This window comes from Mesoplodon bidens (assembly GCF_964165515.1).
Source record: "Mesoplodon bidens genome assembly, chromosome: 1".
Classification (NCBI taxonomy): Eukaryota; Metazoa; Chordata; class Mammalia; order Artiodactyla; family Ziphiidae; genus Mesoplodon; species Mesoplodon bidens.
Window position 1 is genome coordinate 48,238,612 of NC_138176.1, and position 19,490 is coordinate 48,258,101.

At 54.2% G+C, this 19,490-nt stretch overlaps 1 protein-coding gene across 1 annotated transcript in view; it reads right to left on the reverse strand.

Annotated features, from left to right (window-relative positions):
- Positions 1 to 16,306, reverse strand: part of CHAT (choline O-acetyltransferase) — a gene marked incomplete at both ends in the record, with an annotated part of 46,552 nt that extends 30,246 nt beyond the window's left edge. Inside the window, 6 exons of the mRNA XM_081243202.1 lie at positions 4,790 to 4,967; positions 6,866 to 7,046; positions 10,800 to 10,853; positions 12,359 to 12,477; positions 13,137 to 13,328; positions 16,241 to 16,306. Of these exons, the coding sequence (XP_081099328.1) occupies positions 4,790 to 4,967; positions 6,866 to 7,046; positions 10,800 to 10,853; positions 12,359 to 12,477; positions 13,137 to 13,328; positions 16,241 to 16,306 (790 nt within the window). The remainder of the gene's footprint in view (positions 1 to 4,789; positions 4,968 to 6,865; positions 7,047 to 10,799; positions 10,854 to 12,358; positions 12,478 to 13,136; positions 13,329 to 16,240) is intronic.
- Between the last annotated feature and the right edge of the window lie 3,184 nt (positions 16,307 to 19,490).

Sequence of the window (19,490 nt, forward strand, 5' to 3'; positions counted from 1 at the left end):
GCAGCTGCTCCTGGAACCAGGAGAGAGGCTTCCCCAAGGTTAGGGCTTTGGGAGCATCATATGCAACAATGACCACCATCCTTGGGTCTTTCCCTGGCACTCTCATCCCCTGCTGTTCCAGTGTCCCCTGTGTGGACACAGCCCTCCCTCTCCCCCTCTCCTCCTTCCTGGACTCTTCACGGTGACTGACTGGCTATTCCCTTGTGTTGTTAACCTCTTCTGAAAGTGTTCTATTCACCTTCTGCCTCAACTGGAGGGTGGCCCCCCTGAGGGTCCACTTCCCTGAACCCCCTCCTAAGAGACTGTTGTGTCCCCTCACACTCACCAGGGGGCCAGATTGGTAGGGGGCTTCCCCTTCTCTGTTCCTGTTCCTAAATGACTCCTCCTCCTCCCTTTCCCTTTGGAGCTGTGGCTGTTAGGCTTTCATCCCTCCCATCACACCCTCCTCCTTGCTGCTGGGCTCCACTGACTGCTTACAGTGCCCGGCCATGATGACCTGGGCTCCTGGCTCATCTTCTTCCTCCCCATCAGCACTCTGGCCATCCTTCCGGTAGCTTGGACATTCCCGTGTGTGTGACCTGGCTGGCATACTCCTCTCTCAGCCCCTTGACTTCTCACTTTTGACAGTCTAACCTCAGTACCCACTCCCACCATCACATCTGGGGGTGTACCTCTATGAGAGCCAACCCCCTCTAAAGCTTAGTTCAAGCATGCCGCACCCTGACCACACTCTTGACTCCTGCTTCACACTCTCTTACCTCCCACTGCAACACGTCTCACCTCACTGACACCCTCAAAACCCTTGGGCCCCACTGCTTATTTCAACTCTCCACCACCCACTCCTGTCTTTCACTTCCCTTCTGTGATGGGCTGAACTATGTCCCCCCAAAATTCCCAAGTTGAAGTCCTAACCCCCTGTACCTCAGAATTGGACTGTATTTGGAGATGGGGATCTTTACAGAGGTAATTAAATTAAAATGAGGTCACTGGGGTGGGGCCCTAATCCAACATGACTGGTGTCCTTATAAGAAGAGGAGATGAGAACACAGACATCCACACACACAGAGGGAAGACGATGTGAAGACACAGGGAGAAGACGGCCATCCATGAGCCAAGGAGAGAGGCCTCAGAAGAAACCAACTCTGTTGACATCTTGATCTTGGACTTCTAGCCTCCAGAAGTGGGGGAGGATAAATGGCTGTTGTCTAAGCCCCCCAGTGTGTCGTACGTTGTTATGGCAGCCTGAGCAGACTAACGAATCTCCTTACTCAGTTCAGATTCCAGCATTATAGTCATTCTCCTGCCACACCTGCCCCCCCACTCCCTCCGTTATGCTCACCAACCTTGGCTGAACCCAGCGACCCACCTTCTCCTTGCTTGAACCTCAGGACCTGAACACTATGGGGAGGGGAAATGCAAAACAATGCTAATTAATTTCTTCTAAAATGTACGACCCCAAGCCCTCAAATACAAGCTTGACACAGTCCATGAGTCTTAGCAAGTTTCCTGAGTAGGCTGCCTTTCCCACTTTGCAAGAGGCCATTTCATGTATTCTCTTCTGCCTCCAGTGTCCCACCTTCACCTCTCTTGGTGCATAGCCGTGGCTCTGCGGATCTGAAGCCAGAAGCCTCTAGTCAGGAACCTCCTCTTATTCCTGCCACCACAGCCACATCCCCGTGGACCTCGGGCCCAGATCCTATTTTCCCTGTACCAGTCAAAGGCCTCTGATTCTCTGGGTTCCATTTCCTTTTGCCTTTGCAAGAATTCCACCCCTCTGTTTGTCTCCTCTCTCCTCATTAACAATTTCACTTCCTGGATTACTTCCCTGCACTTGCCTCTCCTACTAAAAACACTGCTCTTGAGCCCCATCCTCTTCCCACCACTCCCATTTTTCTGAACCACCCCCGCTTCAAGATTCTACTCAGTGACCGTCTCATCAACAATTCCCTCCTGCCATCAGCATACAACCATTCACCCTTCTTAGCACTCTAGTCTGGCTTTGGTGAAGACCACGGTTGACTTAGGGTTGCTAAGCCCAGGGTTTCCTCTCTGTCCTGTTCTTCCGTGAGCTCTCAGCAGCATCCCACGTGGTCAGCGGCTCTCTCCTTCCCTCTTGGATTTTTGTGACTCATCTCCTGGTTTCCTCTTGACTTCACAGGCTGCTCTTTTGCAATCCCCTTTGCATCTTTCTCTACCTGACCCCCAAGGCCCCATTCTTCCGTTTCCAGATGATCTCATCCAAGTCCGTGACTTTAAATATCACTTCTGTGCTGATGGCTCTCAAATTTATATCTCTGTACCGACCTCTCCCTTGAACACCAGACACATAGATCTAACTTGACTCAAGGCGTCTCAGCCCTAACATACTTGGAAAGGACTTCTCCATTCTGTTGCCACTTCCCTCACCTGGTTCTCATCTCAGTGAATGGTACCACCATCTACTCAGTTGCTCACATCAAAAACTTAGGACTCTTGCTCATTCCTCTTTTCCTTATTGTCACTTCTAGTTTGAAACGTATCTAGACCCCACCCATGTCTTTCCATCTTCACTCTCCACTCTAGCCCAAGCTGCCTTAATCTTTCATTTTTACACCAAAATTGTATCCTAGGTGGTTTCCCTGTTTTCCTTCCGTGGGAAGGGGCGCTCCAGAGAGGAGAGTTCTGTGAAAGATTGGCTTCCCGCTGTGCAGATGACACACTCAGTGCTAACTGGATTAATTAGATTTCCAAAGGGAAGGCGTGTATGCGCCCCCTCCTTTCTGCAGTGCTTCCTTTAGAAACAGCACTTCCATTCAGAAAGCCAGATCAAGTGCCATTAACAAATTAATTCTGATTAGCGCACCCAAGCACTCAAACCCCAAGGCAGTCCCGGTCAGTTCTGCAGAGAGATGGCTTGGACCTGGCCTGCTAATAAAGTGGGAACCGTACTGGAAGCAGAGGCGATTCTTTTGATGCCTGTCTCTTTCCCTGGAGGGGAGAAGAATGGGATTTGATTACACTATGGTCTGCTGAGGGAATCAACTCACTTTCAAATCATAAGTTATTAATTCCCCCACTTGGCAGTGAGGTCGGTGAGAACAGGGTCAACTCTTACACCTCTCTGTGACCCATTCAGCCTCCGATTTAAGACCAAGCACTTGAAGATACCCAAGAATCGAATGAAAGAAAAATTCATTGGTAAGTGGAAAATAAGTCTGGAGCCCAGTATCCTTAGTAGTCCTTCATTCTTTTATTTAACAAATATAATTGGGGACCAACTGTGTTTGGGACAGCAGATTCAGAAGTTAAACCAGGTAAGGCCCCTGTTCTCCTGGACCTTATAGACTTGAGGGGTGGGGCAGGACAGATCATCAGCATCAAATCAATCAGAATCAAACAAGTGAAAAGCTGACTTCAGAGGGTGAGAAATGCAATCAAGATGAGAAAACAGGACAAGGGGACAGAGTGTGCTGGGGAGAGCTGGGGGATGCTCAAGGAAGGTCTAGGGTGGGGCACCTGAGCTGAGTTTGGGATGGTGCAAGGAGCCAGCCAGCCTTGGGGGAAGAACTTTCTAGGGAGAGGGAAGTGCCTGTGGCCATACATCCAAGCCCCACCACCTTCTCATTCTCTCAGTACATTTAGCATGGCCACCTTTGCCGGCCAGACTGCTCTCCTCATGGTACTGGGCAGGTCAGACATGGCCCTGCTGGGCGGTCGACTATGCTTGCAGTTGGTCTGCTTGCCTGGACACTGTCCCTCCCTCCTGCCCCTCTCACTCACGTCACAGGGCTTTGCTCAATTCCCACCTCTTCCTACAAAGCCTTTCAAAAAGCCTCCCAATTAAAATGGCTCCCTCCCCTCTCTGAAGTCCTGGAGCATTTATTTGGCCCCTGCTGGCTCCACTGCCTTACATGGGTGGACACTGCATTACTATGTACTTAAATCTGCTCCCTCATCTGCCATCCGTTCCCCGATTCCTATTGAAGGGGCTGCTCAGGGCCAGGGGTTCATCCTCTCCGTCCCTTACACTCCCTAGGCCTATCCCAGGTCCTCAGCTTACAGACACTCAGGGAGTCTGAATGGTCACCTGGCTGCATCAAAACCTGAGGGGCAGACAGAGGCTCACAGAAGTGTCACCCCTCATCTGGGAATCTCTAATGTAGGCAAGCAAGGAAGGCTCTCCATCCAGTTTCTGAGAATAGGGCTCACTTTGGGTTTGAAAAGTAGTTTCCAGAAGGACGGTTTGAAAATGTTAAGGCTCTTCCTGGATTTCTTATGAGAACGCTCAGAAACTTTCATAAGAGCAGCAGCCTGAAGGATAAGGTCAGCTTGAAGACGAAGAGTTCTGGGACCATGAAATCACAGGAAGGAGGTAGCCAACCCCCCTCCCAGAGGTGGGCTCCATCCCAAATTCCCACCTGACAGCTCTCCCAGTGACTCAGACTCTTGAAATGAGTACCATCCCTGCCCACCAGTAAAACACAACTGCTTCATTGCAGCTGGCCTTCATCCAGCTCATAACCTTCCCTCCCTCAATATTCCTGGACATCCTCAGATTCCAGGGCTAGTCAGCCTCACCCAGAAAGCTAGCACATTGTCAGATGAATTACAAGGGTACAAAAGGTGCCTTCAGTTTCAAGGCACCCCGGCTGACAGCAGGACATGCCATCGGTCCTGGGTTGGAGGGAGGCCTGAGCTCCCCGCGCTATGGCAAATGGGGATGAGGCATGGCGCCCGACCCTGGAGGGAGGGGAGCTGATGGGTGTGAGGATGAGATGAGCGTGGAGACGCACTGGGCACTGCTGCTAACCTTTCACGAGGACCGTCCTGGCCTCAGCCCACTCGCTCCTCCCGTCTGACGTCAGCAGGCCGATTGGAGGTGAGCGTTCATCCTCGTTGGAAGCCATTCTGACTATCTTTCTCAACTGAGTGAACAGATCCCCCTCACTGAGACGGCGGAAATTAATCACAACATCCAAGACAAAGAACTGTGGGGGAAACAGGTCAAAGACGTCACTCAGGGAGGCCAGCCCAAGGCGTCAGGCCCTCCCTGAGCCTCCACGCGAGAGCAGGGCAGGGATGCTCGGGCCCATGGTTCCCAAGGTACGTGATGGTTCTGAAGAGTCATAATGTGGGGACCAGCCCAACACTGCCGACTGTGCTGGACTCCAAACTGCCCCAAATCAAAGAAGGTCAGGTTAAACTTACTAAAGAAAGCTTGTTTCTGTAGGTCCTAGATTACATAAAACCATTATGTTTGTGGGGAATTGAGTAGAAATGGATACAACTTCTGTTGGAGGGCTGTGTCAATCAAAACTGAAAATGTGCATGCCCTGTGATTCAGCAGTTGCTCTTATAAATACATACTCTAGCCTAAGGCTTAGAGAAACGTATACTCTTGTGCCCGGAAAGACATATAAAGGAATGTGCATATCAGCCTATTTGCAATAGCAAAGCGGTACAGAGAGCCCAAATTTTCTCCAGTAGAGGAATGGTTAAGTAAATTGTGGTGTACTCGTCCAGTGCATGTCCACCCAGCAGATAAAGGGAATGAACTAGCTCTAGGTACAGCTACAGGGATAGATCTCAAACACACTGGTGAGTGGAGAAAAAAGCAAGTCAGCGAATAATATGCAGAGGAAGATTAAAATGGAAAAACAGCACATAAAATGCTCTACGTGTACGTGTACACATATACAAGGGCACCCGCGTGTGCTCTGCGTGTGTAAGGCTTGTGAGCTGTCGTTCAGCAGTTTTGAAGCTAGAGCCTCGGGCATTGTAAAGGGTTTTATTCCTAGCCCCAGATCAAGAACGCTTGTCAGCTAGTTGACGTGAGTGCCTGGTCCCACACGCTGAACAGCATACAGGTGGCCCGGCTTAGGGTGGGAGCCTGAGAGTGTTTCTGGAAGGGATGGACGCTAGGGTGCGTGGGTGCTGGGAAATTCTGGGTTTGACTTTTGAACGAAGATGGAGAAAGGTCCTCGTTTTGTGGCCGGCCAGGTGTCAGGTGGGCTTCGAACCTGGGAACAGCCATCCTCCGATGGCAGACTTAGGGCTCCTGGCTTAGACTGAAAATGTCAGGTGAGCCCAAGAAGAAAACACTGTAGAACAAATACCAGGGGAGTCCCCAGGGTGGGTGTCAAACTTGGGTTTTGACAGAAAAGAAAACAGCTTTTAGTCAAGTGGAATATTTATGTGGAGCCTCAATATATAGAATATACTGTCTGTTGTCAGAAGTCCTCACGCTCGGCCTGTCCCCTGGGCCCCCATGGACTCTTTTCTGTTCTCTGGAACCCAATCTGAGGACCCTGTGGGCTTGTGACACTGGCAGACCTGGGAGGACTTCTTACCCTTGGACAAGCCACTTAACCTAAGTCTCGTTTCCTCATCTGTCAAATGGAGATTCCAAGGCCCCCTCTGCAGGGCCATCGTAGGATCAGGTGGGATGAACGGAAGTGCCAAGCCCACGGTCTGGACATGGAAGTCCTGACAGTCAGTCTGTAAGCTGTTCGTCTGTCTGTATGTGGTCTCCAGGAAGGCCACAGCCTGGGTGACTGCATGTGGAAGGGCTAAGGACATGCTGGGTCTCATTAACGACTCTCAGTCCATCCAGGCTGTTCTTTGAACCTGACCTGGCCGGTCAGGACTGAAATGGGAACCCACTGAAGGCATTCTCAATTGATGACTCTCCTCGTTCTTAAAATCCAACCATTGGAGAGAAATGGGACTGACCAGGAATCAAGACACCGCACTTTGGGGCCACCCTGCCCCAACTCACCGTGTGACTCCGGGAGGGGGTTGAACACCCTTGGAGAAGCAGGAATGGATGAACACATGTGCGCCCCTCCCCAGGCCTGAGAGGCTGCAGCAGCAAGGGGCCGCCTACCTGGTTGCAGCAGGCCACAATGACGTGCTCAGGCTCCGGCATGACACTGCTCTTCTGGGCCACCAGCGTGTCCTGGGTGTGGCCAGGGAGCCGGTAGGAGGAGAAGAGCCCGTGGTATTGCTTCATACAGAGCTGCTGCCCTGACAGCTGGCCCTTGGCACAGTCAGTGGGGATGGAGTGGCTGGAGGGGAGGGAGGGGAGGGAGGCAGGGAATCAGAGTTGATTCTACTCTAATCTGATTAGGCAAAGTGGAGCAGAAACACCAGAACTGCATGACGATGCCTGTCAAAGAGCTCGATTTGCCACTTTCTAAAGTAGTGGAGTGCCCCGTGGAGCCCCTCGGGGTGTTCTCTGGTCTCCGTTAGTCTCCCTCACCTTGGCCTCATGCGCTACATGTGCCCAGGTGCGGATCTGGCCATTTCAGCCCTCTGGGCCTTTGCTTCTGCTGCTCTGCTTGGCATGATTTCACCCTCACTCCTGCTCTCAACTAATGTATTTAGAAAACTCCCTCTACTCTTTTTTTTCTTTTTTTTGTGGTACGCGGGCCTCTCACTGTTGTGGCCTCTCCCGTTACGGAGCACAGGCTCCGGATGCGCAGGCTCAGCGGCCATGGCTCACGGGCCCAGCCGCTCCACGGCATGTGGGATCTTCCTGGACCGGGGCACGAACCCGTGTCCCCTGCATCGGCAGGCGGACTCTCAACCACTGCGCCACCAGGGAAGCCCCCCTCTACATTTTTTAGAGCCTACTCCTTCATCACCTCTTCTAGAAACCTCCTCTGAGTTCAAGGTGGAAAGTTCTCTTTCTCCTGTGGTCTCGGCGTGTCTCGTGTCCTTTCTTCCCTCCTTTTTTCTCCTCCTCCCTCTCTCTCACTTTCTCTCTTTCCTTGTCTTTCCTCCTTCTGTCTCCTCCTCCTCTCCCCACCTTCCGCCTTCCCCTCCTTTTCCTCTTCCTCCTTTTTCTTCTCTCTCTTTCTGTCTCTTTCTCCCCTCCCTCCTTCCCTTCCTTCCTCCTTCCCTTCCTTCCTTCCCTCCTTCCTCCTTCCTTCCTTCCAGCCTTTCAGCCAACAAATGTGACTGAGCACTCTCCGGGGCCAGGCACCAGGATCTGGGCATATAGCTGCAAACAAGACCTGAGTTTCCTGTTCTAATGGGGCGCAGGTCTGGGGTACGTAGTGGGGCAAAGACAGCAAGCAGGTAGTGAGACAGGGTGATGAGACAGTGACTAGTGGGGCAGAAGGAGCGACCAGGGCCAGCCTCACTGTGGACCAGACCTGTGAGCTGAGCCCTGAGGGTAAGAAGCAGGCAGGAGGTGTGCTGGGTGGGGTGTCCCACGGCCCTGCTGCTCCAACTGTGGGTGTCAGACTGAACTGTAATGACCAGCTCACGACAGGGTGAGTGTGGGACTCCAGAAGGAACTTTCAGAAACTTGTTAACAGGTTGACAGAGGACGTTTGTGTGTGTTGAATCCAACGATAAAACAAATGGTGTCGTATTTTGTACCTTTGGGTCATTTTTCTGCTAATTCATTTCTGCGGTGTTTTACAAACACTTTGCTAAATTAAAAGAATATATTGGTCCTTTACCATAGATCATTTGAGGAACACTCGTCCAAGGTGAAAGGAAGCCAGTGCACTGAAACTGAGTAAAGAGATGGCCAGACAGGTGGGGAGACTTGTGAGTCTCCTTGGCAGTGGAAAGGTGGTACCGTTTCATTCTTGGGGCAGTGAAAGCCCCAGAAGCCGAGAGCTTTCAGGGCCAGGATTTGATCTGTTTTGCTTTTGTAATGGCCCTGGTTCTGTGTGGACAATGGGTGGAAGTGGGTCAAAGGAAGAACCAGGAAGGAGGCTGTGGGCTGCTGGGAAGGTGATGGGTCTGGGGAGGGTGGTGGGAGGAGGGGAAGGGAGGCATGGGAATGGGTTCTGGAGGGAGAGTGACGCACCTGCACTTGGACTAGATGAGCAGGCGAGGGAGAAAGACACCTCAGGTGATTTCTAGGGTCCTGGATTCACCACCGGGGGTGTGTGGTGCGTTTACTGAGATGGCAGGACAAGGCGAGGGTCCAGCTGGGGTGTGGGGAGGGACCGCAAGGGCCCACTGGGGATGACTCAGCTTGCAATGACTGGGAGGCGCCCTGGTGGGGAGGTCAGGGGGTCAGATAATGGAGTATGGGGCTCATGGGGACCGACACAGCTGTATTTTGTGCTGTTGATGTGTCTGTCTTGCCAAATGGTCTGAGAAGCTTTTGAAGACAGGGATGGGGCCTTATTTCCCTTCACCTTCCCAACATCAATTTGCAAAGTGAGCAAATGAATAAATGAGTAAATGAAGCGTCTCAAACAGGCGCTCGGGCAATGGCATAAATTTCCAGCCTTATGACATTTACGGTAATCAGATGTGGGAAGCTTCACGTGGATATGTATGGGTATGCATGTCTGTGTGAGTGTGCCCACATGCACGCATACAAGCGCACGCACACACACGTGGGAGTCTGGGGTCTAGACTGTCAGCGATGGAAGGGTACAAGGTCATGGGTGGTGCCCTTCCTCCTCTGCTGTCCAGCTGGACAAGGTAAGGGATGAAGCTCTCTGAAATCAAAGAGTCGGAGTGTCAGCAGCACTGAGTTCTGGGGGATGGCAGAGCTCTCCCAGCGAGGAAGAGAGACACCAAAAAAACACCACGAGTGGCAGTAGCCGGAAGGTCTGGTGACCCAGCGAGGGAATGGTACGGTGAGGAGTGGGCAGACAGAAGTCTAGGAGTGTTTGGTTCAGAAATGAATGGAAAGCCTGCTGTGTGCCTAACTTAGGGCTGAAAGCTTTGAAGGCGTCATCTCATAGGACAGTTGCAGAAGCCCCAAGAGGTTGCTACTATCATTATTTCCATTTGACAGACAGGGGTATATAGCTAGGAGGGATTACTCACCCAAGATCGACACGTCCTGTGCTGCAGGTGTCAGAATTCAGACTCAGGTCTGCTGACCCCAGGGCCCAAGCCCTGAGCTACTCTGCACTTTGGGTCTGGGGGCCTGCCCCCTCCTCTCCAGAGGAAACAGCCCTACCCTGGAGGGGCTGCAGGTCTAAGCCTCCCCCACAAGTCTGGGTAAGACTGGGTTGGATCAAGTTAAAAAGAAAATGAAGTTTGCCCCTGTGCCTTCCTCACTCTGACACCTGCTGGCTGTGTGACCACGGACAAGGCCCTTAACCTCTCTGAGCCTCAGCTTCCTCGTCTGTGCAATGGACACTGCTTTGGGCCCTTCTTTCTTTCTGGCATCTGATGCCCTTACATTTCCTGCCTCTGGGGACTCAGAGACCCTCTCACGGGGTCCCCCACGCCCTCTCACTCTCTCTGCTGCTCCTGGGCACCTGGGGCTTGGCTGGAAAAGGGACTTTCCTCCTAAAATCAGTGATGATCCACTGTGCTTATGCAGCCCTCTCCATCTGTCAGGACACCTTTGGGTCCACTGAGTCGTCTCACCCATTTCTCAAGCTTGATGGGGTTGAGGAGACAGGCTCAGAGTGGGGAGCCCATTTCTTTCAAGTAGTGAGTAACGAGGCTGAACTCAGCATCACCGCGCTCCAACAACTTTTCCTTCCCCACCTTTTGATATGTTCTCTATATTCCTGACACACTGAATCATGGCATGTGTATATATAAGACGTATGGAGGGAGGGGGGCATTTTAAAGAGATCAAGGAGGGATCGTGCTTACCCCGGGCAAAGTAACCATTAATGGCTAGGCCAGCTGGGGTAAAGGTCATTCTGATGCTCAGGAAGTTCAGGGGGGTTGTTTGCTCTGTGATGGGGCCCAGAACACAGAGCTGGAAAAAGGCAAGTTCTCTGCCCTCTGGGAGCTCCTTGGCTAGTGTGGTAGGGAGACAGATGGGTCAACAGACTGTGAACAGGGTACTACCCTTCTCAGGCTGGGCTCGGTCCTACCTGTCCAGCAGGGCCTTGTAGCTGAGCACACCAGAGATGAGGTTGGCTGCAAACCTGCAGAGAGAGATGAGGCCTTAGTTTTTCCTCTCCAGGGCCCAGCTCCCTCCCTCCCTCCCTCCCTTCTTCCTTCATTTCTTCTTACTTCTTCTCTCTCCACCTTCCTCTGCCCCTCCTTCCCACCTCCTCTCTGTCTCTCCCAAACTCATGGACCACCCACCAGATGTCTGGCCTTGATGGTACACTAATCAGGTGGGGTCCCAGCTGCCCCGCCCCTACCCCCATGCTGTCGGTCCTTCACAAACCTTGGATTAAAAATGGTCCTGAGGAGAGAACTGGGGAGGGGAGGAGAGGAAACTGGAAGGTGACTGAAGAGGAGGAGGAGGAGGGAGAGGAAGCCAGGAGAGGCCACAGAGCAGGCAAGAGGGGGTTGGACCGTCAGGGATGGGATTCTTCCAGGTGAAGGCCTGTGCTGGGGCTGGACTGGGCCAAAACCCAGGGGTTCTGGGAAATCCAATCTCCTGGGGAAAGTCAGTCATTTGGTCCCCTTAATGCTAATGAAAAGGAAAGTGGGTGCTGGCGTGGGGAAAAAAGGCACCAGACAACCTTACCACGCGACCCTGTCATCTTAACGTCCCATGGATGATGAGCCTGGCTTAATTGCATCAGGAGGAAAACGCCCCCTTCGATGCAATTTTGAGAACTGTTTCCGGAAGTTGTTCATCCATCCACACACTTCCTTCTGCCCAGGGAAGGCCTGGCTGCAGGGGAAGGGGGAAGACTGCCCCCGGCCAGCAGGTTGGCCAAGCTGGTCTTGGTGAAGAAGGAGGGGGGCAGGGGCCTTCCAGCATAGTTCAGCCCTGCTCAGAGGCCGAGGTGGGCCCTGCCTCTTGTTTTTTTTTTCCTCCCTCTGAACCATCCCCATGCTGTGCCACATGTGGGTCTTGAGGCCAGAGACCTGGGTTTGGCTCTGAGAGACTCCGGCAGGGAGACCTTTCCTCCCGACCCGACCCTTGCGTAAATCGCCCCTCCGTTGTCATCAGTGGGCCCAGAGGCTGTTCCAGGGGCTCAGTGAGCTCTGAAATTGCAGCAGATGGCAGAGACTCTGGCGGTGGCTGGCGGGAAGAAACCATTTCCACTCCCTCAGAGCCTCTGTCCAGAGCTGGGGGCTGCGGGGCAGCAGAGGCCCTCTGAGATAGCCTGGGGCCGTGGGTCCCAGTAAGAAGCCCCAGCCTCAAGCGCTGGCAGGATCAGAGGCTACAGGCTTCCTCCCAGGGCCTCAACCAGGCCCAGACTGCCATGGGGACTCCTGGGGGCCCGTGACCTCCCCACCCCACCCCAAATAGATACATTCTGAGGAAGACCCTGTGTTTGTTACCCACGTGCCGCTTGCCTAACCTCCTTCTGACACCATGGCCTGGATGCCACTGTCTCAGGGCCATTCGGCCGCAGAAAGCTCAGCCGAGGCACGAGTTTCAACCTCTCCTTCCTGGTGCTGGTGCCAGGCCCCGCTCATCCAGGCAGACTCCCAAGTTGTGAGCCCAGGGGCACGGGGGCCTCACCTTAGCTGGTCACTGGTATCTTGGAAGTACTGCCGGGCAAAGATCACAGCTGGGCTGGAGTTGACAGGCAGGGCCAGTCGGTTATTGAGATACATGTCATTCAGCCAGTACTCAGACACCTGCCAGGGAGGGTGGGGAAGGGTGCCATTACCCTCAATGGCCACACACATCTCGCCTGTGGAGCGCACCAGTCCCATCCTGGCAGCCCCAAGGGAAAATGGGGACCCTTCACTAGATCATGTACTTTTTTCATTCATTCATTCATTCCACAAACATACGCTGAGCCCCACTTATGGGCTAGGGCCTGTGTGCTCCCCGTCTACCACGCCTGTCCTTTAGCTTTGTCCCATACTATCTCCTTTCTTCCATCCCAGTGTTCATCCTGGTTGTTTACTGCTTCATCCATGTCCCCTGCCCATTCTTATGAGTGTCTCATTCCTGCCCTTCACCCCTCTCTGCTCCCCTGACCTCATGCTATCCTCTGCTGCTCCCGTCCCTGTTACTCATCTGCCCCCCCATTTCTGTCCCCCATCTGCCCCATCTCTGTCCCTGTCCCCCATCCTTCTCCCCATCTGTCCCCTCTCTGTCCCCATCCCCATCTTGTCTGTCCTTCACCCTTGCTCCTCACTATCGCTCTGTTGTCTCCCCCATGCCTGTCCCTCCATCTGCCCCATCTTTGTCACCTACCTGCCCCACACCCACATCCCTCTGTCTCCATGACTGCTTTCTGCCCCCTGCCCCATGGGTTCCTTGTTTGCCCCCTCCCAGCAGCTCTTACCCAGTTGGCTGTCTTCTCCTGCCGTTCCAGGAGCTTCTGCTGCAGGGTCTCACCGAGGCCACCAGGAGCCCCAAACCGCTGCACGATGGCCTGGCTCCTCCTGAATTGCTCCTCAGGCACCAGGTGCTGCATGCACCGCAGGTAGGTGGCCAGGGTCTGCTGCAGCGGGGGCACGGGGAGTTTGGGCAGCCCCTGGAAGAGAAGGTTCACAGGCTTTGGTTCCTCTTCTCATGTGTGGCCCATGCCTGTCCCCAAATTGATCCCCTGTGTCTGTTTCGATCTGCCCCATCTTTGTTCCCTATCCTGGGACTCATCTGTTTCCAGGGCTCAGCTCAGCAGAACTGTGAACTTAGGAAGCTCCTGTTAGCTTTCTCCTACACCCCAGCCTGTCCTCTAGGAGGGGACAAAGTGCAGAGGAAAAGACCTTGATGCTGACACCAGACAGACATGGGTTCATGCCCCGACCCTGATGCTGACCATCTGTGTGATCCTGAGCAAAGCACCCCTACCTCTGTGCCTCAGTTTCCTACCCTGTAAAACAGAATAACCTCTATCTCTCATAAGACCAAAAAGATCATGAATATGAAAGTGCCTATAAACCATAAAGAATGAGTGTAAGATGAAATGGTCCTGTTATTGATATTGACTGCTGGCCACTCTTAATTTAGGACTTGTTCCCAGCTGGGGCTCCACAATCCAATTGATCTCCGGACCTAAAGGGTGTGACTCTAGTGGAGAGATTTGGAGAGTTGAAAGGTGGTGTGAGGTATAGTTCACTGCTTGCCCTAATGACCAGAATTCTGCATGATATTTCCTGGGAAGGTGACTCATGCACTGGGCCCCTTATTAAATCCCTGTCAGTTATGAAACACAGGGAGGGGCATTTAGCTCCATGTGGGTATGGGGCACAGGTAGGGGGGAATTCATTGGAAGTTTTCCCACTCTTAATCTCTCCAAGCCTCAGCTTCCTCATTCATAGGACATAAATAACAATTCCTATGTGAGAGGGGCACAGAGAGAATTAAATAAGAGAAACAACTGGCCCCAATTAGTCACATCATAAAACATTATGATATTACTATCCTTATCCCTCCAGATGGATTCCTAAGAGAAAACCCATAATACCTGGGGGCCCCCAAAGTGTCTCAAGAATCTAAGTAGAACTCGCCACCCATGTCCTCCTGATCCGGGCTTCTCAGTTTACGAGCTCTGTCACCCTGGGATCTTGTGTGCGCTCAACAGTGTTATGCCTTAGCCTGGGAAGGAAATTTTGTCCCATTTTCAGATGAGGAAACTGAGGACCAGAGGGTGAAGAGGCTAGTCCAAAGTCATCCAGCCATTCTATGGCAGAGGCAGGACCTGAAATCAGTCCCCACTCCCCACCACCGACAGCCCTTCTGCTCCTTCCTCCTTGGTCGTTCTCTCCCTTGCTCCCTTTTCCATCCATCCTTTTCCTTCTTCCTCACTTAGCTGGTCACAATCGGAAACCAGGACTTTTCATACTACTACTTAAACTTTACAAAGCTGGCAGATGGTGGGCTGCCTTCTTTTCAGGGGTTTCTCCTCTGTGGGGTGGTGGGGTCAGTGAATTTCCACCCCGGCTAGGCTTTGGAGTGAAGGGGGTCCATTGAATGCTTACCTGTGTTCTGCTCTTGCTGCTACAGGGACTGAAGCGGACCCCCACCCCCATCCCTGGGAGCTCTGGGCAGGTGGACCCCAAGTGTGAGTGAGCCGGAGCGCATGTGCTGATGAGGGAAGGGGCTCTGCCTGTCTGAGCCTGTCTCTAGAGTTTACTGCCCTAGGAGGAGGGAGGAGGGTGTCAGTGCCAACTACGGGCTGCTCCTGCCCTGGGTAACCCTTGAGGATGGTCCGGGCAGCATTCTAGGCTGCTCAGCACACTCCCAGAGAGCCAGGTCCAGCCTCCCCACCAAGCTACTCTAGTTCCCTCTTCCTTCTCTTGGGGTCTTGGGGGTCTGTGTGGTGGGTGAGTGGGGAAGCATCTACAGAAAGCGCAGTCCAGCTGGTGGCTTGGCCAAGAGTGCCAGCAGATCTGGCTAGAGCCCCTGCTAGAAACAGGCTACCCTTCTTCGGAGCTCTGACAGTGACTCAGCCTGGGTCATGGGGAATCAGTGATGGGGAAGAAGGAGTGAAGCAGGAAATCTCTGCTCAGATGTCTCAGCCCCTTGGGGCTCTTCCCAGACTCTCGTGGGCTTCTGGCCTTGCCTGGGTACAGAGGCAGGGACTTGTACAAATGAGGGTCTTTGGGCCCTGGGGTCTTAGATCAGTAAACATTTCTGGGCAATTTATGTGAGCCAGGGCTCACATTTCTGGGCTGGACTCAGGGACAATAGAGATACAGAGCCTGCTCTCAAGGCAGCCACAGACCAAAGGGAGGGATGTGCCACGGACCAGAGGCAACAACAGAGGTGTTTGTCAGGTTGTTTGGACAATGTGGTGAGCAACTTCATGAGAAGAAGCCAGAAAGTTCTGATCAGGTTTTCAAATGAAGCCCTGGGGTTAGGGTTGGGGTAAAGGGATGTCAAGAAGACAGGAACCGCCATGTGCAACAGCCTGAAGATCAGATGTGTCGCTCTATCACTCTGGAAGGTGGGTTGAGTGTGGTGGGGAAGGAGGATGCCTGCCCAGGGAAGGGTGGCATTGTCTCAAACCAGTGGGGAAGATGGCGCTTGAGGCTCCAGGGCTGACAGCAGCTGGGGCTGGGATGTGACAAGGCTTAGAGTAGGGAATTCAGCCTCATCCTAAGGCTGTTCCACTGGGCTCACAGCCATTGGAGGTGGAACTTGGAGAGAGGGGAGGCCCTGAGAGAAAAGAGAGTGCCTGGCTCAGGTCAAGGGCTCTCCCTGGCCTTGGAGGTTAGGAAGTGTGGCTGTCAGCATTCCCTCGGTATTCCCTGATGCCACTCCCAGCCCCTCCAGTCCTCCCCGGGCTCCTCAGCAAACTTGGGGCAGGGCTGCAGCCTGGGCCTCCTGCCCAGGAGAGCACAGGGCTAGGGGCCAGGCAAGAGTTGGGGGTCAGTCCCACTCAGGACTGTTCTGGAAACAAGAGTTTGTGAGTGGGGAGAGAGGGATCCAAATGTTACTTACAGGCTCCTCCTCACCGCTGGGACTTTTTGCTGCCGTCTTAGGGGGCGTTTTTTCGAGGATGGGCATCTTGGTGACTCCTGTTTGGGGAAGCAGAGGTGTGGACCTGGGGACCAAGAAGCAGAGAGGCATCAATACAAGAGCCACCTAGACCGGACCCTTCACTTCCCATAGCCTGGCACTCTGCCCCTGCCCTGTGAGGAGGCCAGAGCTGGGCAGTAGTGTTCACAGCCCTCCTTGTGGGCCTGGTCCCAAACTCCTGACCTCCAGACCAGTCCACACACTGACCACAGTGTCCTGTCTGACTCCAAATAGGAGAGGGGGGGGCCTGAAATGAGTCTCCAGTTGGCACCTGCTCCACAAAACTGCTGTCATCCAGCCTCAACTGACCGCCCCAGAGCAGCGTGGGAGAGAGCAGGGCTGGGCTTGCTCATTCCAGATCCATGAGGGGTCACTGGCAGAGCACTTGCGTTGTTCCTGCCTGGGACCCGATAGATATGTGCTTTGCAGATTAAAATCTCTCTTTCCCACTAGACTGTGAGCTTCTCCAGGGCAAGACTACACCTGCCGTGTTCAGTACTTCACCTCTGGGCCCCAGCCCTGTGCCTGGCATGGAGTAAAATCAGTGTTGGGTAGCTGAGTACAAGGAATGCATGCGCACATGAATGAATACAAGGTCCTTTAAGGCTCTGGGCTCCAGGAGACACTCTAGGCTTATCGGAGACTGGCCCGTGGCCAAGGCAGGGAGGACTCTTCTGGATGGGCTGTGACTTAGGCAGTCTCTGGTTGGCTGGCTCCCAGTGTAGGTGGCATGAGAATGCTGAGGGAGATGTACAGGGAAGTTAGGCAGCCCAGGCCCCTAGGGGCCCCCTGAATAGGCCTGTAAGGAGATGGATTAATTCTGAAGGTACAGTAGAAGTGAGCCAGGCCAAGAGGGGCAAAAGCCAGTTTTTAAGGCTACTGGGGCCCAACCTCTATCCTCAGGGCCCAACTTCTATCCCTAAGCATAAGCCTGCATAAGCATAAGCACACACCCATGGTTTCCACTCATCCATCCCCTATTCTCTCCCAAGAGCCTAAAGCTAAGACTTAGCCCATTCTACCCCCAGGCAGACACAGTGGGAGAGGGGGGTTGGGTGCAAGGCACAGCTGACCCTAAGACACAGCATCCAGAAAGATAGATAATCCTGGTCCAGGGGTGGAGGAGTCTGGGGTTGCCTGGTAGCACTGGGCAGAGAATGTAGAGTCCTTGCGGGCACTGTGACACAGCACTCGGGACTAGGTGGTCCCCAGACCGGTGAGCGCCCTGTAGCATAGGGGCTGCTGCTACCCACTGCAAAGCAGAAGCAACAGCATCCAGATGAGAGTCGACCCCAGTGCCACAGGAGTTTTGAGGGGCCGAGTAGGGCAAGGGCAAGGTGGTAAGGGCCCTACAGACAATGCAGCCAATGCCTCCTCTTGCTCTGGCCCCCAGCCAGCGCATAGCGGGAAGACACTAGTCAAGCCTCAGAGACACCAAGTCCTGGAGAGGCACAGGAGATTGAAGTAGGATGGTTTCATGGGTGCCAAATGGGAGGGCCTTGTTCCTGCCGGCCAGCTGCTCTTCCTCACTGGCCCTGGCGCCTAAAGGGTGTATTTGTGTCGGTATCTTTCTATGTCAGTTTGGTGCCCTCCACTCCACACTCCCACCAGCCTGGCTTCTGAAGCCTGCCTGAAGGGGGCTCTGCTTTGCCCTGGAAGCCGAAGCCCAGCTCAGCCCGGGCACCACAGGCTGCCCGCGTGCTCCAGGGGCTCCCTGCCACCCGGCTTACACTTGCTACTCGCGCCCACGCCTGCACCCCATCTCCCGCCTCCGCGACAGAGTCGGAGAGGCAGGTGCATGCCAGCACTTCAGGGGGTTGGAGTGAGACCTGCAGACCCTCCAACTGGGCACGGAAAGTGCACACCTTGGCACTTAGCAGATGGGGGCTCAGAAGTGTGGGCACACACGTGAAGCCGCGAAGCTGACAGTCAAGCCTGTCCAAGCCCTTTCCCCCAACTTCGCACCATCCAGCTCCCCGTCCCCTGCCCCCACCCTGGGTGGAGAAACACCAGAGCCACAGAATCCCGCACCCTCCCGGCTGTCCCCCGACGGCCGCTGCCCTTTGGGACTCGGAGGACTCCGCGGGTTCTGGGGCCTCCCGGCCCCGGCGCGGTCCCTGGACGGAGCCTCCCTCCGCTCCCGGCTCCCCGCGCTGTGCTCCGCCAGTCCAGCCCTACTCACCTGCTCTCCTCGTCTCTGCTGCCTCGGCCGCCGCTGCACCGCACCCAGCAGAACTAGGGGCTAGAATGTGAGCCGGAAGGGATTCGGGGGCGCGTCAGCAGTGCGGGGGTGGGGGCCACCGCCTCAGTCGGTGGCAGAGCCTCCGACGTCGCCGGGTCCCCAGGCCTCGCGACTGGCTGCGAGCGAGCCGGCCGCGCCAGTCACCTCCCCTCTTTCCTCCTGTTCCTCCTCCCTCCCCTTTCTCCCTTTTCCTCCCTCCCCCCAGCCCCACCCCTACCTCTCACCCTCTCCATCCTTTGTCCCCCCCACCACCACTCCGCCGCCTTCCGGGATCCCACCTCCCGGCCCCCATCCCGTGCTCTGACGGCTTCCCGGACGATCTCTAGCAAAGGCAGCGGAATCCAGGCCCGAGATGGGGGGTGCAGAACGTGGCCCCGCCCGTGCCCATCGCCCTCAGCTCAGCCTTCCCCAGTCCCTGCGCTCCCCTAACCCCTAGCCGTGGCTGCCTCTGCAGAACCCTGGGGAGGGTTGGGTCTGGATAAATCTGTGCCCTCCCCACTGTCTAGGGCAGGCTCAAACCTTATTACAACTCCTTTTACAATGTAATTAATAATAATAATAATATAATAATAATCAATAAAAACAACCTGTTTGTCGATCACTGCAGGTCCTTTTCTATTCCCACTCATCCCGGCTGGCACTACGGGGAATATGCAGGATACAGACCTAGGGATGCTTAGAGACACACAGCCAGAGGCAGACATTCCTCCCAGACAATGCATTCCCCCCCACCCCATATAGATCCTTACACACGAACACACACAGACAGACTCACAAAGAGAGACCCTGCTCAGACAGACACACACACAGCTGGACACACAGAGTCAGAACAGACGTGCACACACCAGCAGTACAGACCCCCACAGACGTTGTCTAATACACAGGCATACCCCAACACGGCGACCTCTCCATGCCAGAATCTGAGGACTC